The sequence below is a fragment of the Gouania willdenowi genome, chromosome 7 (assembly GCF_900634775.1).
Source record: "Gouania willdenowi chromosome 7, fGouWil2.1, whole genome shotgun sequence".
In the NCBI taxonomy this organism is placed as follows: domain Eukaryota; kingdom Metazoa; phylum Chordata; class Actinopteri; order Blenniiformes; family Gobiesocidae; genus Gouania; species Gouania willdenowi.
In genome coordinates, this window is record NC_041050.1 from 9,158,978 (window position 1) to 9,183,194 (window position 24,217).

At 37.8% G+C, this 24,217-nt stretch overlaps 1 protein-coding gene across 2 annotated transcripts in view; it reads right to left on the reverse strand.

The window, feature by feature from the left end:
• The window catches only part of scube3 (signal peptide, CUB domain, EGF-like 3), a 135,287-nt gene that overhangs the window by 60,565 nt on the left and 50,505 nt on the right, over positions 1 to 24,217 (reverse strand). For both annotated transcript variants that reach the window (XM_028452530.1, XM_028452529.1), the window contains exon 4: positions 13,629 to 13,763. In XM_028452530.1, the coding sequence (XP_028308331.1) occupies positions 13,629 to 13,763 (135 nt within the window). The remainder of the gene's footprint in view (positions 1 to 13,628; positions 13,764 to 24,217) is intronic.

Genomic DNA, 24,217 nt, shown 5'->3' on the forward strand with positions numbered 1-24,217 from the left:
AGGCAGCAAGGCGGTCAAGGAAGTAATGCTTCCGTCTTGACTAAGTTCACGGGAAGCAGAGAGAAATATTGAAATGCTACTGTTTGCTTTATCCGACTCGTTTTAACTCCCAAATGCCTTGTTGAATCAGCTCAGTTTTACCCCTTTAAACTGTAGCTCCTTCAAGTAAGCCACAACTCTAAAGACACAATGATATACCTAAACCACATGTGTCAAACTCAAGGCACAGGGACTAAATCTAGCTCTTTAGAGCAGGGGTGTCAAACTCATTTATTTCAGGGGCCAAATACGGAGCAGTTTGATCTCAAGGGGTCCTCAGATTATAGGAGGGAAAACTAATTCTTATTTATTTGGGAGAAATTTCATCTATCCATCCATTTTCAGAGTCCTATTTCAGGGTTGCGAGATCTGCCATTGCCTATATCAGGCTCACACTGGGAGCTAGGCAAAGGTACACCCAGGACAGGGTGCCAGTCCATTGCAACACTCACACCCACAGCATTCACTCCTACGGGCAATTTAGAGACTCCAATCAACCTAACCGTCATGGGTATTTTTGATTGTGGAAGGAAGCTGGAATACCCAGAGGAAACCCACGCAGCACAGGGAGAACATACAAACTCCACATACAGTAGGAATGACCCAAGTGTCCACCCCAGGCTGGAACCCAGGACCATCTTGCTGTGAGGCGGATGTGCAAACCACTAAATCCTGATATAGGGTTCAGCGTCAACAACGGGGGCATGGCGTCAACGTGGCGTGGAGGTTGGCCCACTGTACTTCTGCGTGGAGGGAATGCCTCACTATGCAATTTGACGCCCGGCCGCTAGGGGATTGTGGCTGTGTGCGCGTTTATCTTCCGGTCACATATTTCACAATGACCAGAGCTGCCCTGGCGGTTAGTAATGACCGATGACTTTCTTTCAGTCACCACAAGAAACCACATCAAGGCAAAATGAGGTGGTGTGCCAAGGCACACTGAATAATTAAAAAAAAATTGTTTGGTACTTTTTTAATGTGTGTTCACCTCATGAGTTATAGCTGCTAGATAAATGCACGTGCACACACGCACTTGCACACACACGCGCACACACGCACACACACAGACACACAATGTTCTGCTGATGGGTAAAATACGTCAGGCTTGTTATTTATGTTGTTATGAGTTAAATATAGTTAAATTGGACAAATGTTGCTGCAATATGTGTATTTCCCCCCTAGGGATAAATAATGGTGTATTGTCTTCTAATAAACTCAATGATTTGGTTTTTACTACTTTGTCGGTGCTAATTAAATTTCATTATGCATACACTTGTTAAAACAGTAGTTGGGGGAAAAAACTACAAAACAAGATTACAAGCATTAGTTAAACTTCATGTGTTAAAGGAAAAACATACATATGTTTGGACAGATGAATGTATAGTGGAATACATGAATTGTGAAATTATATATATCAATAAATTATGTCTCCCTTTATAGTATCAATAGGTGTATATAAGAAGACTAATGTATTGAAATAAGTATAGTAATAGATATTACAAGGGGTATGATCATAAGTTTGTAATGTAGGATTTTGTAAACATTTATTCTCTGCTTTTAGTTTAGATTTTCTCTTTGTGGTAAATACACTGTGTTCATGTTTGAAATAAAAATTACTTAAAATCAAAATTCTGTGAGAACTTGGAAACGAAGCTAAAAAGCATGAAAGGACAAATGTTGGTACATGATTAGCAGTGTTGTGCTAGTTACTGAAAAAAAGTAACTAGTTACCGTTACTAGTTACTTCATTAACAAAGTAACTCAGTTACTATTTTGATTACTTTCACAAAAAAGTAATGCGTTACTGGAAAAAGTGACTTTTGAGTTACTTAGAATTAAAGAATGTATTATTTATTTTGGGTCATTTGTGTCCATACAGCTTCATATTAGTGCTGTAATAATATAATAATCCACTGTTGATCAACTGCTATAAAACAACAATAAATGATGTGCATATAAAGCATAAAACAGCTGCTCCAAAATTAAAACAGTAATTTTTCAGCCTTAGCACAGTAATGTAAAGTAAGCTGTGTGTATTCCAGGTGCACATTCTGCTGTTGAAAATGCCCATGAAAATAAATGTGGAAAAACAAATTCACAGCATTTTTCTCAGCTACACAATGCTAAACATATCAGGCAAATGAGCTGCTGTTAGCAGTGACTCAGCAGCAGCGACAGGCTACATATATACAACAACATACCCTGCAATAGTTTGGCTGAGCTGTCCCTGGATAACAGTCACAGTCCGTTAAAATCCAGTCACAGCGTTAGCTTAGCTTCACTGATGCATCTTTTGGAGACAAAAATAATGCACGTATTTCCACTCTGAGAAGCTCGTCCTGCTCTCGCATTGACTCGCCAGAAACACTTCTACTGTTTTACCGTGTTTGGCACGGTATCCCGCAAAAATATGTAGCGCCACTGTAAACAGGAAGTACACTGCAGCTAGCAAAGTAACAGACAAACGCACCGTATTGTAACGTAATGGCGTTATTTCTTTAGAAATATATTGCGTTACAGTACTAGTTACTGTCAAAAGTGACGTCCAACACTGATGATTAGCTCTACAAATAAAGTGCACTGTAACAATTTTTTAGCACTCCATGTGAGCCCTTTATCACTTTGAGCTCTTGGAATTATGCATTGTGGAGGAAATAAACGTTTAAACAACTGTTTAAAAACACACTCATGCACTTTATTTACATATTTACAACTTCACTTTAACCTACGGTCTATTGTCGCTGAAAAGGTCCAGTGTTTTGTAAATAATATTGGTCTTGGGGTATTTCCTCAACAGGTCACCAATTGTTTGAGAAAAACGAGCGCATTCATCGTTCCCAAAGTAAATTATTTCCTATAAATCTAGCCGTTGCTCCTCCAGGTCCGCTATCTTTACATCCATCTCTGTGTCGTGCCTTTTCTTCTTTTTCCCCCAAGCCACAGGGGTTTCACTTGGCCCTGGAGCCGCCAAAGTGCATCGGAGAGGTTGGGGTGTTGCCGATGGATCCGGAGCCGGTAAAGCCGGTGAAGAAAAACACCGGGAGAGCGCAATGTTGTTTAAATCTATCTGCTTCATTGTTGATACAAGTCCTATCTCGCTAGGAAGAATTCAAAAATGGCGGTGTCTGGGCGTTGCCTTGACGTGTAGTCAGGATTTTTGGGAGGCGCACGTCAGGTTACGGGGACAGGGTCTACTCTAGGCCTACGTAGAGAGCTACGTGCGTCTAAGGCAACGACTTGACGCGGAGCCATATATCAGGCTTAAGACACAGTGGGAGAAATTTTGTAAAATCGATTAAGAAAAATTGCAGTATTTAAAAAAAATTTAGTTATTTCAACAATTTCAGATTAAAAATTACTTCCATCATATGATATGAATAAGGGAAAACTCTGAGCCTTGGAAATATTATGAATTTTGTATTGAATTTGTGTTTTTGGAGGCACTGCAATTTCAACAAGTGAATTAGGTGCTAATCTACCAAATGAATTATGCTTTCTCTGTTATTATACTTTCTCCTTTCTCCTGGGATGGATTCGGTGCTCTAAATTTGTGCTTTAGAGCTTCCAATTCGGCCAGTAGGAGAATATAAAAGTCACAGCGGAAACATGAAGTTGTAGATATCTCAGTCCCCCCAAATGCACAAATTTAAAGAAGTTCCATGATATTAGCAGGGGATCACATTTTTCCAGTGCTTTTATCACATGACTGCAATCATGTTTTAATCGCAAATTGTGGAAGAACTCCAAATCTTTTCAAAAATTCTGCAAATTCTCATGAACAATTCAAAAAAGATTCCCTTAAAAATTACACAAAATTAAGGAATTTGGAGTGAAGTGATCCTGCAGGGACTGATATCTGTCACTTATTGGCTGGATGTTGCCTGTGCCTTACATACTGAGACGCGTGATTTTCTTTATTTTTAGAAAGAGTGCGTTTAGATATTTGAGTTGAAATATATTGTGGTTTTGTATTAACCTCTATGATCTGAACAAGACATTGGTAGACTTTCCTGGGGGAAAGATACTTGGTGTAGATGGGCTGCGTAAGTCGCCAAGACAGTACGCAAAATGGGTGGGGCGTGTTACCCTACCACTGGTTAAGACCCCTGAGTGAGAATGAGTTTGACATCTTTGATAAACCATTTTAAAAACCCTTATATAACAAGCCCTAAATATGGTAGTAATCTAGTTTTCCTTTTAGTCTCTGCAATATTAATTTATGTGTACATTCAATGAAAAAATAATAATGGGCATGTGCATAAGTATTTGTAACCATCTGTCTATTTGTCAGTTGTGCAGCACCTGCAGAGGACGCATTACCCTCGGCTTCACTCATCCGCTGGTTCTATCAAGGTCACCTTGATGCAGAGTCCCAGAGGAGCCCCCAACCTCCCAACAGCACAGACAACAACACACGACACATCTAGAAAACAAGCTCTGTTTGATAGGAAGATAAAAAAAAAACAGAGCAGAGCGCAAAGGACGCATCTGCCTCTGCAGAGATCAGTCAAGCCATTTGGTTGGAACTTTGGCAGCAAAGAGTGCATCAACAAACTTAACTGGGGCAGTCGCAGCCAGCATCAGCCAACTGGGCAGACTGGTTTAGAGATGGGGCACAGCACCAATATTTGGCCCCTGGGTACAAACCATCTTGTTGGGTCCCTATTGTAAGTTATGTACACTTTTTTTCCCACCCGGAAACTTTCTCGCTTTATTATATAAGCTTTTTTTTAATCACAATAACTTAAAGACTCCGTATCCATTGCCTGTATTTTATAAATCTGAATATTGTGTTTGTGACATACTTGCTACAATTTAGTAGCGACTGATATTTTTACTTGCTTTTTTTTGGGGGGGGGGGAGGGTGGGGCGAGGTGAATAATAATAAATTCAAAAAATTATATACATATATATATATATATTCTGCTGCTGTGCCTGAAACTGAAATCTATTGGCTTGGAAAGGTTGCTAATAAACCCCTTTTTAATGTGAAGCTAGTAAAAGTATATTAATCATATTGCTATATTTATCTGGTTAATAAAAGTTATATATAGAATGAGTAGAACACTCTGGCCACCTACTTAAGACTTGGTGGTGGCAGCAACAAAATGTAGTCTTCAAAATCATTTTTTTAAATACTTTTATTTCCACTGAAGATTTGATGTGCAATGGAATGTTCTAGCATTTAAATGCATGAGTGTGCATGTAGTTAATTACAATCGAAATAATATATTGCCTAAAAAAAGCCCCCCCCCCCCCCCCCCAATCCGACGCCCATACCTTCAACATATGAAAGAGCAAAGCAGATTCCCATCTCCAATGAGGAACAGAGCAAACTGAAGCCACACTTACTGACGTATACAGTATTTTTGTTAAACAAAGTGGGGTGAAAGGAAGAAGTGAAAACATGGGATTTTAAAGCAAAAAAAAAAAAAAAAAAAAAGAAAGTTAAAGAAGAAAAACATTAACAAAAAAAAAGGGGGGGGGGGGGGGGGGGGGCACAAGAGCAATGCAAAAAGGCAACAAAGACACAAGGTGTTTCACATGAAGAAGCCTTTGCTCCGCTCCCCCAGAATAGGAAAAGAGCCTGGTTATACGGATGGGCTGCAGAGCAATGGAGCAGCGACTTCTGCACTTGTAAAAACAGTTCTGTGGCCAATGCACAGACAGGCAGGCAAGGCTGGCCCAGTGAGAGCCACCAGTGGAACACGGAACAACCAAACTGGCTGCTGCACAATGAGGCTGCCACATGGGCTTATATAAAGGCTTATAAAATGTCCTTTCACAAACACTAACTGCTATATTATCTTTTAACGTCTGTAGTCATAAAAACTAATAATGCCAACATTTACCAGTCGAGCAGTTTGCTTGAATCAGGATTTAATGTATTGTACATATTACATCTTTACCTTTATTTCATGTCTCATGAATCATTTTCTTGAAGCAAAGCCAACTAATCTCTAAACATGATGTTCTTTAGAACAGTGGTTCTCAAACTCATTTGGCTCAAGTACCCCTTTTCTCTTTATTCTATTTCAAGGAGATCAAGTCTGCTGAGTCTGTGACAATTTTCAAATCAATTCTTAAAACCTACTTTTATCAGAGAGCCTTCCCTGATTTTTAGTAACTTCTAACTTGTTTTTATGTTTTTGAACTATTTTAATCTCTGAACAAAACATAATATATTTTATTTTCTATGCTATCGAAATAAAGTTTATTATTATTATAATTTCTCTGAATACAAGCAACCCCATTGTCCCACAATAACATTTTGCTCAGGATGAAAACACAACTATAGAGCATAATGATAGAATTAATGAGTGATAACACACGTTTGAAAGAATCTCATTTTTTAAACAAGTGAATTTAAACTGTATTTAGTGCCTCCTAAATAGGTTTATTTCTATAGTATTTATCATTCTTGGTCATTACGCCTTGTGCAGGACGAAGACTGACCCTTGTGTTTTTAGTTCATGTTCTAATCAAGATAATTTCCATCATCATTATTATGTTTATCATTTATAACTAAAAATGAACATGATAAACCTCATTATTTCTTAATTTTCCTCTCTCTTTCAAGTACACCCTGTAGTGCCATCGCATACTCCTAGGGGTACACGTACCCCAATTTCAGAAACACTGCTTTAGGAAATGGTTTATGGCTATTCTACATTCTGCTGAAAACCAGCCCAGCAAACATTAAACCGGAAACCCACAATTGGTATTTAAACATCCTAACGTAGCTTCTACATGCAAATATTTGTGTGTGTGTGTGTGTGTGTGTGGGAGTCACTGGTTGCATGAAAAGCCCCCTTTGAGAATTCGATTAAAAGTTGTAAACTTTGTAAGTGCTTTTTGCTGGAAAAGTAAATATTTCCCAGAATGAAAAGTTCTTCAGTTCAGAGGAGGAAAAATATGTGTATCCAAATTAAGCTAGTAGTCAGGAAGAAACAATAGATTTTGAGGTGCCATTTCCTTTCTGGGTTGGTACCGTACATTGCATATTGTGTGACAGACTTTTCTTCGAGCTGTTGTTTTGTGATCATCTGTTTCTGATTGTTCACTTAACTCCGGCCTGGCTGCTCGCTGAGGATTCCTGCAGCACACAGAGGTGACAACAAAGCCTCTGGGCTCACATCATCAAAGTTTTCCCTGCTGTGCTTTACACACTTGCCGTAATCAACAGAGTAATGTAAACTCAGACTCAATTTTGCTTTATAGCATTTTTTTATGTATTTATTTTTAAACCGATGTTGATTGACAGCAATGGTGGAGCTAATCCAAAACATGATGTCCAAACACAGTCCTGCTTTATTTATACACTACTTAACAGTCGTACACTGAATACTACACAAGGATAGAGTCATCCTATATAATGACATAAGGTTTAATAGACTGAATGCCAGTACTCACGTTACTGTAATTGAGTTGCTTTTATGAGTACTTGTACTTTTTTTTTTTAGTATATTTCTAAATCTGTAATTTAACTTGTACTTAAGTATGTTTTAAAAGAAGTAAAGTAATTTGTTACATTTCTACACCCAACCATTACTGAGTTGACTATAATTTTTAGTTTTAAAATGACCAACAGACATTGTGAAACTAATGCATCGCATCACAGCCGACCAATCAGATTAAGCATAATGAACGGCGCCAAAACAGCATTGAATGCCAGTTATTTTCTCAGTTTTAGTGTTCATAAATGTATCTATCATTAGTGCATGATATTTTTTTTAATCTTATCTAAAAAAAAAATAATTGTAGAAAAGGCAGCATTACCATACTCATAGACTTTGGGGTTTCTACACATGATGTTGTTACCCAATGTTGTTTTAGAGTTCCTACATTTAGCTATACTTGGAGCCTGAGACTTTTTTTTAAATTGAATTAATTGGTATCATTTTATTTTAAAAAAAGAATTGTACATTTTCACAAACATTTTATTTTATACAGCCTTTGTGGAAAATAAATCAAGTTCCAATTGTATAAAATTTTGTCTCTTCCTTTTTAAGTTTATACGTGAGATGTATGCAATTGTGTATAGTGCATAGTTTCAATTCTACTTATGGTTATCCAGTCATGCACAAAACTAAAAATTATGGATGTGTAAGCCGACTGAGTCTGAAATTCCTGAATTCCAATGTGCTGGATCCCGTCTCACGCACATACTTCCCTGTCATCCTCTCCTATAAAAGAGATAATAAATCAAACTCAAAGCAAGGAGAACCCTCCTTGACCCTAAAGGCATTCCTATCAACCTATGGCTGGCCTTTTGAGAAGCTTCATTTTTTTTTTTGACCAGAGGTAATGTTTGGAGAAAATAAATGAACTGTTACATTTTGGCCCAGCAGAAATGACTGAGCCTTCATTTGACCAAAGTTATTCCTGCTGGAGGGCACAGGGGCATTTCTAATAAGAGCCAGGCCGGCAGCAGCCTTGTCATTAGCTTGCAGCCTTGCAGATCCCTGCTGCCTAATTGGCACCGGCTCACTGCTAGCAAGAGCTCACTACCAGCATGGGGAAACAGACTAGCAGCACTGGGCTCAGCAGTAGCTGGGTTTCCATAACAGATGTTTTTTTAAAAATAAAAGCAATATTTCTAAATGTCGACAAAGTATAATTGCGCTTTGAACATGTTTTCATTGAAGGTTGTTTTGGGCAAGAGCCTCGTAACTCCTGTGAAATCTCATCCCGCGAGACTTCGCTGCAGGAAGATGACCACTCCAAACCTCCTTATAACTATCCGTCTTCCTTCTAATGCTAAAAAATGTCCTGGTCTCCTCTTCTGTCTACACATACCGCGTCATGTTTTCTCGGAAAGAAGTGGTCATGTGACCAAGTACGTCATGTTCTGTGACGTGTATTTGCGTAAAAAGTGTTTCCATAGCGCATTTGCGACATATTTAAATATCAAAATGTCTGAAATTCCTCCTTATGAAAGCGTAAAAATGTTTTAGCGATATTTGAGTTGGTTTTTTTGGGGGAAATTCAGGTGTTTCCATTACCAGCTTTTATTGCGCTATTTAGATTTTGCGCATTTCCAAGGTTTATGGAAACTCAGCTAGAGTCCAGCAGTCAGTTTTCCCCCAGGAAGGCTCCTAGAAGTCGCCCAGGGAACACCTGACCCAATAATGGGGAAAAATAGAAAGCTGATGTGTTTTTAATGAGAACAATAAAGCGTATGAGCAAACTGCCCCTTGGGTTTTTGCTCTTTAGTTTTAACTGATTTGACAGCAAGATTAAATCAATCCTTCTATTTTCTTTTTTTTTCGTCGACCCTGGCTACTTATGCAGATTTTTTTCCCCGCATGGGAATTGGGTGGCATTTGAAGTAAATGTAGGGTTGTTGCCCAATAACTCAACACAGTCACCTCTTTCAGCACTCCCGTTTTTCCTTCAGACGCAAAATGTTGTAATGAGAGCAGTAATGGTAAGCAGATGAGTAGTTTGTTCTGTCTGCTCTGTCTTTTGTCTTTCACAAACACTAAAACAATGACAGGGCAGCTATCTGAAGAAGGGAGGAAGTTTAGAAGATTTATGGTAGCTTTAATCTCTCCAGCCCAATGGATCTCATCTGGAAGCAATGAACGCTAAATTAATATTAAAAAAGGAAGACTAACAGGAACTGGGGGTATTTATCATGAAAGAGAGAGTAAATGAAAAAGAGACTGGGAAAGGTTTTGGCAAGGTCTGTTTTCTTGATAGCATCAATGTAGTAGTGGGGCTTTGAAGCACATGATCCCACTTTTCACCTCACTCAAAAAAACATGCCGTTTATGAAATGCAAACATTGACAGTTCACTAGGCCAGACTGATGTCATATGAAGACTTCTAAAATCCTCATTTCAATATCCAGGGATATTGGGAACATCACAATCTAATGCTTCCCACCACAAGCGTGTCTTTCAAAACATAGAGAAGGGAGGAAGACGCAGAGATCCTTGGATCGTGTCTGCTGTAGCTGTTCTGAAAACAAAAAAACAATGAAAAAAGAAAAGATGGAATGAGCAGCCGGTTTGATCTGGAAAAGCCTGTAGACAGGTGGACAATTATTCCTGGAATTACTGTGTTGACAATGATCATTTGGTTTGATGCTTCGGTACAAACCAGTGAAAATATCTGCTAAATGAAAGATAATGTAAACCCATTTTGTAAAACAAACAAACATTTGTAGTGACGGAATCTCAGAACTCATCTGATTTGAATGCTGAAAAGAGATAAATGATATTTTCCCAGAAGTTATAGCTTTCATTCTTCAAAGAGAACACAAAAGAAAAAGTTTGGGAACGACTGCAATAGATATTGATTGTGAGATAAACATAGATTCTGAAAACCAAACAAAGGCACCCTTGATTTAGTTATGACCACTAGCGACTTTGAACAGCATACAAGCTCTGATCCAGCAAAGATTTTCATTTCACTGGATATGACAAAGAAAACGTCAAATACATTTAAGGACAAAGGGCAAAATAAAGGGCCAAATTAATGGATGAACAGAAAGTAATAAACAGATTAAGCTCTGATTGCTTTGCATTCCCTACAGAGATGCAGATCCTTATAAAAGCAGAAAAAGCAAGAGTGAGTAGAAAACATGTGGCATCAAACAACAGATAAAAAACAACAACTGTTTTTACGCTTCATTGCATTGTTTAAATCAGGGGTTCTCAACCGTAGGGTCAGGACCCCAGTTGGGGTTGTGAGACACTGGGAGGGGTCACCAGATGCTTTCAAGAAACAGAATATTTTTTGAACAATTTGAGCCAGGTTCTGCTCACTAAAATGACACCAAACTTGTCGCAGGTTGAAATAGTTGAGAACCACTGCTCTAGGAAAAGGTTTACTGTCAATGAGGTTTTGGAACAGCTCTTTCACAGTTAAAGTGATGTAGAGCAGAATGTGTCTGAGACAGAGGATGAGGTTGAGAACCACTGGTCTAAATAAGGCTCAGAGTAGGAGTCACTTCAGGTATGCTATATGACATGGAGTTGCATCAGTAAGTGTTTAACGCAGTTTTTTTCTTCCTTGCAGAATGCAATCACATTGGAATATCTACATGTTTGCATATTCTATAATAAGACATCTGTTTTATGTGTGACTGTGTGTGCATTTGCAAACTTTATGTGTTTGAGATGCAGGTCAAAATTTCCTCTGGGAAAAATAAAATTGGTATTCTGCTAACGCCTGCCGCTGTGAGCTATATTATTCTGGGCATTCACGAAAACAGCAATAGAAATAGTGTACTGTAGTTAGGTGGGAGTGCTGTCAAAAGGCACCTAATCAAACAATATTATAAATAAATAAATAACACATAGAGCAGGGGTGTCCAATTCCGGTCCTCGAGGGCCACTATCCAGCATGTTTTAGATGTTACCCTCTTCCAACACACCTGATTCAAATGATTAGGATCGTTATCAGGCTTCTGCAGAGCTGGATGAGGAGTTGATCATTTGAATCAGGTGTATTGGATGAGGGAAACATCTAAAACATGCTGGATAGTGGCCCTCGAGGACCGGAATTGGACACCCCTGACATAGAGACTCACCCAAAGTTCAGTGACAGATAAAGTGTATAATGTAGCTAATACATCACTGCAGCTCTTTGTAACATGAAGTACTAAAATATACCTTAACTAGTACAGTGCCCGTCGGAAGTATGCATTTTTGTGGGAGCATAAGGGGTATATTTGCGGGTGCAAAATGTGGGTGCAATTTTCCTGGTTTAATTCTACGGGATATGAGCATGATAAATGTTTGTTTTTGTTTTACTCACTTTTATGTTTTTTTGTTTAGTGTATTTTTCTGTATTGTATGTTTTTTGGAGTCATTATGTGTATTTTTGTATCTTTCTGTTGTGTTTTAGTGCATTATTTGTATAATTATTGTTTTTGTTGCCATTGTAGCGATTCTGGAATAATTTTGTGTATTTTTTGTGTAAATATTGTTTTGTTTTTGTTTTATTTTACTCATTTAGTATATTTTTATTATAAATAGTGTGTGTGTGTGTGTGTGTGTCTACATCCGACTCCGTGAACGCGCATCAAATAAATAAATACCTTGTGTGTTCCGTCAATGTTTGAGACGCTGATAACAAAACTCCATAGACATTGTAGCGCCAATCCGAAAAGTAACAAAACTGCGCAAAACAAAACGAACTACATGAGTGAGTAAGTAAATTAAAGTATTATCTACAATTCGGCTGTCTTTTTTTAAAAAAAACAAAAAAAATTTACCTTTGAACCGAGTGGTCAGAGCTTAGCTTCCGTGCACGGCACCACAGAGAATCCGCAGTTTTCCAAATGGAGAATTGAACGTTGAAAGTTGTCTGCAAAAGACTCACCAGTGGCTGATGGTTTCAAATGTTCTAAACTATCTCCTTCTCTATCGCTTGAGTGTTTACAGCTGCTTGGCTGTGTGTGCAGCGATTGGCTCTGGCCGCACACGTGACTCTTGCTCTTACTCTTGAGCTGTGCAGTGAAGATGGTGTGCTAGCACCCCCTCACACCCGGAGGTCAAAAGTTGAATAGGTTTCATTTCGGGGCCGTCCAGAAGTGAAATAAAATTAAAATAAACATTTTGAAATGACCAAATTACTCCAAAATAACAGATACACAAACTCGGGGTATTTGGAACCCGTCGACCGAGTTTCAGGTCGAACTGGCACCGCGTCGGTGAGATATTTGCTCCACACGCACGCTCACACACACACACACACACACACACACACACGCCTTGCTTTTATAGGTAGAAGAGTTTTTTAAGGCTTCTTTCAAACATACCAATACCAATCACATAGGGCTCGAGAATGAGCAAAGAAGTGAACGTGTAGCTCTTTAAATAAATGCAGATCTACAGTTCTATGGAGGTAGATTTATGTGTTTATTATTCTATTAAAAAAAAAAAATCAAAAAAAACTTTTCCATCAAAAAAATATCACTTTAATAAAAAAAATTAAAAAAAAAATTCAATCAAAGAAAAAAAGTGTTTAAATGCAAAAAATATTTGAGACCCAAATAATTTAATAGTTTAAATATGTTTTTTCATCTTTGACTGAACTGAAAATGTGTTTTCGATTGAAGGAAACCTTTTTTTTTTGGATTGAAAAGGTTGTTTTTTTTTTTTTTTTTTGTTTTTTTAAATTAAAGTATTTTTTTTTGTATTTGGGCCATATTATTAGTAGTACACTTGTGTCTTTATTATTCAATCAAAAAATAAATAATTTCAATAAAAAACTAAAAAATAAATGTCAATGAAATTTTTTTTCAAATCAATCAAAAAAAATTTAAATACTAAAAAATATTTTCAATAAAAAAAATTCATTCAAAAAGATTTTTATTTTCAATCAAAAAAAAAAATTCAATCACAAAAAAGTCTTGAAATGCAAATAAGGCTTGTTAGGGCTGATCACACCCCAATTGAAACTCATTATCTAATTAAAAATACACAAACATCAAAATGTTATGTGAAAAGAAATGCACCAAAATGATTCTAATGATGCACATTTAGGTGAAAAGGGTGCACAGTACACACTGAAAGACTGGGTTTCCATCGCTTCCTATAAGCTGAAATGTGTGTTAGGGTGTGAATAATAACCTTTGGGTCTCTGGATACATGTATGCTGGTTGTCACTCAGGAGGAATCCTTCTCTGCAGCGACACTCGTAGCTGCCCATCATGTTGACACAAATTTGCTGGCATCCACCGTTGCCTTCCGAGCACTCGTCCACATCTGCCAGGAGACACAAGCAAGACAACATTATTAAAAAAAACATTCATGGCAGAACACAAGGTTCAACCGCCGTAAAAGTGCACAGAAGAAGGAGAAGGAGGAGAACAAAAGGTTACATCAGGGTTATGTAGCAGTACCTGAAACAGCATGTATTGAATTAGTGTTTAAAAAAATGTATAAAGTGAGTATAAATTCACAATTTGTTTTTTAGTTCCACTATAAATCAATGCGCTACAATTCTCTTCACCTTTTTACTCATCCAACAAACACAATATTATGATCAATGACAAGTAAAGTGACTATCTGCCTTTTTTATTTCCCAACCATGTCTGGATTTGTCATTATAGGCAACATAACTCTACTTTGTTTTGATTTTTTCCACCTTGTCTGCGCATGCTGTCAAAGGCCAACACTATATCTAGTGCAATCTTTACGCGACAGCAATGCATGTTTTATTATTGCAATTAAATACATTAATGTATTTTATTGCATAATTGTGACCATCACCAGCCCTCCATAAGGAAAGGTAAGCCAAACTTTATTAAAGGTAGAATATAAAAAGAGAGGGCAGTGTTACAACTTGGTGAGGGGGAAGGGAACAGGGGAGAGGGAGTCAGGGTAAGACTCCATTGTAGCGCAATGACAACTATGCATGTTTTGTTCCTTGCAAAAAATGAAACGGTAAATGTATTATAATGCATAATTGTGACAGTCACCAAACCTTCCAAAGGAATGATAATTTTAAATGTGAAAGGTGTAAAGAAAATTAATTATAAAAAAGAGGGCAGTGTTACACCTGAGTGAGGAGGAAAAGACAAGAAAAAAAGGTTAGGAAAGACAGGATGAAGAAGGACGAGAGCGAGGCCTTTTTGGTTGTGCTGTTGGTTTAATGTGATGCTACGTTTGTGCAGAGGAGTGAAATCTACTGTCAGTGCAATGACATGTAGGCAGAATATTAGGGGGAAACATCCCAATGCAGATACTATATAGATAAGAGTGAACAGAGAGGAATAGAGGTGTGCTTAGTGCTTACAAGTGTGACAGAGCAATTTATTGGAAGTAAGCGTGTCAACATTATGTCAGGATTAGGGCTGAGACTTCAACGCGTTAATTGCAATTAATTAATTAAGAAAAAATAACGCAGTTAATTGCTCTTTTTTTTTTTGCAATCCAAACAGCGTGGAACTTTTCTCATTTCACGAGTTCCCGGTATACCCATAATACTAATGCACCTACTACAATCGGGAGAACCTGAGGAGAAGTTGTTGCTAACACCGAAAGGAAAAAAAAGCCCAGTTGTGTGCAAATTGTGAAAGACAGAGTTTGACAATTTCAAAACAAAATTCAGTCATGTTCAGTTTCCACTTCTCTGGAATGTTCTGTACTAAGTGATGTTTTTTTATTTTAAAACAACAAAAACAAATTTGCTTTAGAAAGTTTACAAAAAATCCTGAAAAGCATGAAAGTTTGTGCAGTGACACAATTATAGAATAGAATAGAATAGAATAGAATGCTTTTATTGTCATCATACACAATGTACAACAAAATTAAAGGACAACTCTGGTGGTGCAAGAGTACAGGTATAACAAAATAAATAAAATAAAAACAATAAGAAACGGTAAGTATATAAATATATTTACAGGAGCTAGTAAAAATATTAAATAAAATAAAATGTACAATAGGAGAGCATGATACTAGCAATGGGAATAAATATATTGCACAGTGAAGTGTGAATTTTGTTGTTTAAGCTCATTTATTGTTTTCATTGATTGGGTAATATACCAATATCCATTTAAATTGGAAAAACGTTGCTTCTCATGTCAAATATTGTTTTGTGATTAATTTAGATTAATCGAGATGAATTAATTACAAAGTCTCTCGTTAATTGGATTTTTTTTCTTTGGTCCCACCACTGGTCTGGACACACAGGAGGCCAAGCACTCCCAGAAACTGAAAAAAGAGTAATTTAGTGAGTTTGTTAGCCATCTCTATAACTGAATCTCTAGTGGTGTGTTCCCAATTTTCCGTGGTTGTCTCCTGATGAAATTGGATAGAGGATGGAAAAGCCTGGTGAGATGCTTGTAAAGGTGCTCATGCCAGCCCCTCACATGGGAATATTGTTTACGGTGGCTGAGAACTGCAAAACACATTTACAAATACCACATCAAACTTAGATTTTTGAGCAAAACACTTTTACAAATGCCAAAAAAAAAAAAAAACATTTTTACTAAAGGTCAACACAAATTTGAAAATATGGAAACACTTTTACACTTAGCAATACAATTAGTAAAAGTGTTTTACTATTTGTACAAAACATTTTTTAAATTTGTTGTGGCATTTGTATTCTTTTTAAGATAATTATGTATATTTGTTTTCAATATTGTAAATTTGTTATCTATCGTCATAGTGAAAGGGTATGAAAGAAACATAACTGAAATCAGACTTTGAGCTCTGATTTCCTGACATTTGAGTCCAATCAAACATCTGTGAAACAAACAAACACTTTGGAGCCAGATACCAAAACACACTTTACAGAGAAGTTTATAAATCAACAGATAAGAAATAGCAACATTACGGACAATAAAACTAAAATGTAACCCTATGTCCTTTGTATTAAGAACACTTGAAAACTGTGCAGTATTGTAAGAAAGAGAAAAACCCCAAATGTGATTAATATGAAAAGCCAGAAGAGCTTGTCTTAAGCTGTCTGAGGAGGTTGTCTGGGCCCTAATGGTTATCTGACATGGCAGAACACCAGGGCTGCACTGAAAACCTCCAACTGTGCGGCACTAAGCCATAAAAATGCACATGCAGCACAATCCCCTGACAGGGAGGGAAACCTGATCCAGCTGAATCAGAGTACCTGCTGATGACGAGTGTCCGTCAGCCCCATGATGGAAAGAATGCAGGGAGAGGGAGGTGGTGGAGCGACGCGGACGAGGTGAAAAGAAGGAGGGATGAGATTTTAGGCTCAGGGGTTGTGAATGTTTAGTATTGGTTTTGCCTTTGTCGACTGGAGGCTAAAGTGTTTCAGTTGTTCTTTATTTAAACAAAACTCAACGGAAGAAGAACAATAAAATAAAATGCTGAGGTGTAAAGAGTACTGATATATCCTACTCACATAGAAGTACTGTTACTTGATTGAAATTGTAATCAAGTACAAGTAAGTCATACATAAAATACTCAAGTACAAGTAAAAAGCAGCTCAATTAAATAGTGATCAAGGCAAAAGTTACTAGTTACTTTCTTGCCACAGTTCCCTAGCATCTCATATATAAACTTAAAAAGAAAGAGATTCAATCTTGCAAAATTATAACTTCATTTATTTTCCACAAATGCATCTGTATAAAATAAAAAATAAAAAATAACACCAATAAATTATATTCAAAATAAAAACATTCTCAGGCTCTAAGTATAGCTACATATATGAACTCTAAAATGGAGAAAATACCCAGGATTCAATGCTGTTTTGGTGTGGTGCATTACGTTTAATCTGATTGGTCGGCTATGATGTGATGCATTTGATTGTTGTCCGGTCATTTCATATTTTGTAGTTTCGCAATGTCTGTTGATTATTTTAAAACAAAAAAAAAAAATAATTTACTCAGTAATGGTTGGGTGTAGAAATGTAAGGAATTACTTTACTTCTTTTAAAACGTACTTAAGTACAAGTAAAATTACTGATTTAGAAATATACTCAAAAAAGTACAAGTACCCATAAAAGTTACTTAATTACAGTAACGTACTTCACCTCTGATTAAAGGTGTGTTTTATTATATATGGACATGAGTCATGTGCCAGTGAAGAAGGAAAAAGTATTTTAAAAGGTTTTTTTAACTTAATGAAGAATAATAGTTAGTTAGTTAGTTAGTTACCACTAGCAGCTTTATCTAATGCTCATGCAGGAAACTGCTTTATAGTGTTAATGGTTATCTCATGCCTGCCACTAAACATTCACTGCAGGCTGAGAAACAAAGAAATAATGTTTCTAATATGGAAGTTGCATTGTTTAAAATATTACATTATTTATTTTCTTGTGATGCTTACACTGAATTTCTCCTCTACAACACTTGATACACACTGTTATTGACATTGTCACAATGGGTTCAGGCATTGCATTGTGGGATGCAGAGTCCCGTAGATGGATGCATAGAAGTGTTTTTACTTCATTTTTACTGTGATTTCTTGTGTTTCTTCACCAGACAAGGAGGACTGTGACAGTTTGTTCCTGGAATTTCCAATGATCACCTCACTTTGCGAGACATTTCAATCTAATGCCCAAAATAAACCTCTACCATTGTTTTGCCACAACTTTCTGTCCATAAAAACACCATAAATGTGTTGGGAAGTCACTATTACAGAGGTTTTGGGGACAAACACTCACAAGCTCCATCAAAGATCATGCATGATAGCAGAGGTTTTGTTAGGTTATATTCTTCAAAAGTCCTTCTCGATTATATTTTATCCACAGAGTGGGACCAAGACCATTAAATTTGCAATATAAACGATAGAGGGTTGTATCGTACGGTAGATGTTTTTATATTGCACTATGATATATATTGTTATATCGCACAGCATTGGACAGATGTGTTATCATCTTCAAAGCAAACAGCAGATAATGTGTAGTCTTGAATTCAGTCTAGCATGTGCGTCCTCAGATGTCACTCCATATTGTGCAATTCCCTTGAGAACTGGACTTCTGAATCCTTCCATTTGACAACACTGGAACCTTATCCATCCCTCTGCATAATGCATTAATAATCTGGAGTATATACAAAGCTTTTTTTTTCTTTTCTTTTAATAAACCGTCATCCCAAAACTAATTCACTGTCTATTTGTCCAGTCTGAGAAGGCCTCGAGATTAAGTTTCCTTCCAGGGGAATTCTCAGCCCAGTAACAAATTGAAATTCACTTGGTTCTCTTCTTTTAGATTTTTTCCATCCAGCATTTCACAGGCGTGCATTTACAAGAGCAACAGACAGACAAGCAGCGCACGCAAGTGCACATAATAGTGAGGGCTCAAAGAAAGGACACCTGATGAGACAGAAACCTGAGGATTCTGTCCGAGGTTCAGTGGCAGGTAGCTTTTATGACTCATGTCTGGTGTCCCATTCTTTCAGTCAATCACAAAAACGACCTTTTCCACTAACAACCAAGTCTTAAGTCTGTCAAGGCTGATGGAAAATGTGTTGCTGTGCCACAAAGAGAAGCAAACTCCTCTGATTTAATGTCTGTGTGCCAAAGTGAAGACTTTTTTTTGGCAAGTTGCTTCTGTAAAGCTTTGATTCAATGGTTTTTAAACTCTTAATGTCGCCCTCACAATCTCACCTACATCTTGAAAAACTACAGGAAGCTATGAATGCAGGAAAATTACCAGTAACCAACAGCTGCACCTTTGCAGATAAACCACAGACAAGCAAAGCTTTAACAAGCCCCCCGAAAATTTTCATTCACTTTTTCTATACACTCTCTCTGTCTCTTTCCCTCTAATGTGCAAGGACCTTTAAAAATCTCAGCCTGCAGTGGCAACACAAACTCAATGTTTCTCATCCCACACAGAAAGTCCCACAAGATGTGCAAATTGCCTCAGAAAGCCCACAGGAATTCTCCTTCCATACCAACGGCACATCAATGAAGGGTCCATTTCCTGATTCCTTCATCCCCTCAAATGAGACGTCGTCTGTCAGTAGATCTCTTCTGTTTAAATAGCTTTCATAATTGCCTGTGTTGTGTGCTGGGCACGGCTGGCGTCCAAAGCAAATATTTCCGAGCGAAAAGGGCTTCTGGCACAGCCAATGAGAAGTTAGGAAGCTTTTCTAAAAGTTCTCCAGGGGAAATAGCGGAAAGTGTTAATATTGTATTCTGCTGTAATTTTGAATTATTTTTGGAGACATTTCGTGGGTTTTTGGAACCCTTTTGTACGTGACCGCAAAAAGCTGAAGAATCGCACAACACAACACAAAAGCAAAGTGCACACAAATACAAACTCCACAACACAGCACAACACAGAATGACCAACGGCACAACGCAACACAAAAATAAATCACACACAAATACAAATCCCACAACACAACACGAAAGCTCAACACTACACGAAAGCAGTCCAGTTTCGTCTTGTGAGCGTTTTGTGTTGCGTTGTGGCGTTCATCATTCTGTGTTGTGTTGTGAGCTCTCAAGGCTTTTTTGTTGTGTTTTAGGAGGTTCTTTATTTTGTGTTGTGATCTTTTGCAGCCACCGTACTTTTGTGCCTCACAAAATTGGACCAAGGGCCGCATGTGGCCCCCGGGCCGCCAGTTGCCCATACCTGCTTTACAGATAGGCTCTTTTTTCATGTGCAGCTGAGCCAGAACTTTCTTAGCATGGAAGCGAGAACAAAACAGCTTGTAACCATAGTCAAAGCTGCCCATGCCTACATCCTAAGTGTCCTCTGAAGAAAAAGTCTCAGTGTCTGTAGACTAACCAGAGACAAGGACGCACACTGGCCTCTTCGGGCATTTCATTTACAGGAGTCACACAGTCTTTAATAAGGCAGCAAAATGAAGCAACATGTGCAGCAACAGACAGCAAGCCTCAGCACTACAGGCGTACATAGTTTGAGATTGTTGCCAGGGGGGCGGCAAAAGAAAAAATAGAATTAAATATATAGATCGTCTCGAGGTTCGGGCCAACCACAACGTGTGTAACATATACAATAATACAAAAATTATTAGTAACATAACTGATAATGTTGACGCAAAAATTTGTGTCGACGCGTCGTAAAGTCCACCGTCCCGAATACGGGTCAAAATGCATGTTCTCACTCATTAACGCTCTAAAGGTAATAAATGCTCCTCAAATACAGCAGCATAACACAAGTTTAAAAGCTTTTAATCTTCTGTTTTTAACCTTATAAACCATTCTAAGACACAACCATCACAGCAAACACACGCGACATAAACAAGCCAGCACTGCTCACTTTTAAAGCAATGCCATGTCTTACTGAATCCATAAATTCCATCAGAAGCTTGTGGTCTCAAAATCTTCCTAAAACATTCAAAAATCCAATGAGTTCCAGCATTTAGTCCAAAACACAGTAAAACTACTGTAAAAAATAAGAATAATGTAACGTCCAATTTACAACTAGAAAACAGCCCTGCCCTGATTTCTTCTTACCTTTTTAGCTCTGTGATGCTGACCGTGTCATTAAAAATCCTAATTTTTAGTTTAATGTTGTAAATTCATAATAAAATCAGGCCACTTTCTGCTTAATTTTTGCTGCAGTACCAGAACATGAACTGCTGGGCGCAGTGTCGCTTCACTATTTACATTGTGAAGAAGAATTGTGCAACAGAAGAAGAACCAAGTCACATGACTCGAGCGCCAAAAACATAACTTGCATTTTTAAAAGAACAACACATATTTTGCACAGTCATAGTGTTTTATGATTTCAAATTTGTATATTATGCAAATGATATTCATAATTGTATTTTTTCAAATGAATTTGGGAACACTGTAATGAAAACCTTTGACCACTAGGGGGGCAATGCACCCCCTTGCAAACTCCGCATATGCAGGCGTACACAGTACACACTTCTTTTAAACACAATCATTACTTTAAATTGATTGACAAAACATATTTTCCTGCATTTGACGGAATAGTGACCACAAAGCTGGTTTTGAGCACAAACTGAGCGTTAAACAGTCAAACCTCATGGTGGTACGTGTCAGCTAAATTTGCACAGATTGATATGGTGGAGTAAGTCGTGATCTTTCATCTGCACAGCACACACTCTCCTAAATCATTAGGAGGTCTGGTTGACTATCACAGGCTGGGAGTCTCACACACATACAGTATTCAGCTTTGAACCATTTATTGGTTCCAGAGTTTCCTGTTTGACTGACCCAACGTCTAAGAACCGCACACGGCCGGATTCCTGTTTGTTGGGCGAACATGAATAGCACTAACCTAAACTGCATGCCGGATTCCTCACTGAATTCTTTCCAAAATGAACAAAAAAAATTATGAGCTAAGATCATGATAAACGGCATTCATCTGCTCCTCTAGAATAAGTCTGGAAGTATTTAAAAAAAAAAAGGGGAAAAAAGATATCGTTTGACAATGAGACATGACCATGCCTAATCCAAATTTTAAATTTGATGGTTCCGTTAATGCACCAATCACAGACCTAACATTTAACTCATCACTCCTGTAATATCATTATTCTAAATGGTGATAATGTGGCCTTAGGGGGAAACTCCTGAGTTATTGTGGCCCTCGCCGTGATAAAATTGCCCATCACTGCTCGAAACAGACCAAACCCAATCAAGAACAATACAACAAATTATTCTGGTTAAACAAACGTTTTTAATCTAAGTTCATTTTAACATTTCACTCTTTGCTTTTAAGGCTTTTAATACGTTAGCGCTAAATTTCATCGTGATTTTTCAAAATTAATTGGGGTGCCCATACATTTGGACCTACTGTATCATTATTAATGGGGATAAACAGGGAACCATACAAAACGACATAAGAATAACCACACGACACCAAAAACACACATACCGAGAGAGAGTAATTGAAATAATACCAACAACACACAAAAACGAGAACAAAAACAGACAAAACAAGAGAAAAATATATTGAATAATAAATAAATCAGACAAACAACAACAAAACACACAAAATGACATCAAAAACACACAAAATGATGATAGAAATTATCTTGATTAGAACATGACCTGAAAATACAAATGTCAGTCTTGGTCCCACACCAGGCGGGATCTGACCGTAAATGTTAAAAACTACTGAAATAAATCTATTCAGGAAGCACTAAATACCACTTATTTACAAAATAATATTCTTTAAAACGTGTTATCACTCATTCATTTCATCATTATGCTCTAAAGTTATTTGTTCACAGACTTCTGAGCAAAACGTTCTAGTCGGACATAAGGGGTACTTGGATTCAAAAGTTAGAGAAAGAGGATACTTGAGCCATAAATGTTTGCGAACCACTGCTTTAAATTTTGAATGGCCATGGTACCAACATCAGGATCACTGATCCAGATGATGTCTAATATCGACGCTCTCTGATCGCCATAATAAAAGTGGATTGGATAACTTTTATGAGCTCTTAAAGATTTGTTCTATTCTCCATTGGTCTCTCATCCATCACCACGTCCACTTCCTCGCTCTTTCCTTCCTTGTTATTCTAGCGTTGGCGCTGACAGTTCTTGTTTGGTGATTCACAGATATTCTTTCTCTATATCCTGTTCTGATCTCTTCTTCCTGTCCACTAACCCTGACCAGTCCAGCAGATGGCTGCCACCTCTGAGCCTGGTTCTGTTTGGGGTCTAAAAACAAAGTGGTCAGAAGTCAATTAGAAAAATTATTATTTAAAGCTTCTCTCACCTCAATCTCCCAGTCATATTTTACTTGCGTTTTTTAGTTACGGAGGCAGAGTTATGTTGTTAGAGACTTTTAACGCCATAATCTACGTTGTTGGACTTTTAAATGCTTATAATTCTTATGTATAACCGTAGTTTCCAGACTATAAGCCGCAACTTTTTTCTCACGCTTTGAATCCTGCGGCTTAAACAATGACGCGGCTAAATTGTGGATTTTTCCCGGTTTTATAAGCTTCATGCCGTCACAAAATTGAGCTCCGTCACATAAGACCAGGTGGAACAATGAAATTGTTAACATTAAATCGTTCTTTCTTGCACTGAATCATTCTGATCACTCGTTCTGTCATCATAGCAACGACACAGAGAAATGCTCTCAGAGGGAGAGTGAGCGAGCGCTCGCTGCAGCAGCAGCAACGTGGATGAAGTCAAAGTCAGCCAGTTTGTAACAGAAGGATAAACAGCATCAAGTTGTTAAATCACCGTGTTAGGTTTGTTTAGGACTGATCGGTGCTCTGGACTCTGAGGCTGATGAAGACGCTTCCAGACGGAGCGGAGATCAGCCTGGATACAAGCTGCACTTGGTCAGAAGTGATCGCGTTCGTATTCTGACTCAGAGTCCGACTCGCTGTAATCGGTCAGCGGTAGTTCACGGTAAAATGAGCAGACGAAGCGGTGTATTAGTCTGGTTCCAGTAAAAAGTGACCATAAAAAGCTGTAAATGGACTGATATGTAGACGTGAGGCAGTAGGGAAGAGATTTCATGTAGTAAAGGAAAAGTATTAGTTGAAACACGGAAATTTCCATAAAACCTAACTTGAGTACAGCAGCTCACCTACCTGCCCGTTCTGATTGGCCGAGATGTCTGAAGGGCACCTTCATCAGCCAATAGGGTGCGACCTATGTTAGGCTGCGGCATTTCTGTGGATTTTCCTTAGAAAATTGGTAAATTATTGTAATGCGGCCAATAAAACAGTGTGCTTTATAGCTCGGAAATTACGGTACTTTTATTCTATCCTTACCTGTTGTCTGAGTGATTTACAACTGCCAGAAAGTGTATCCCTCCATGT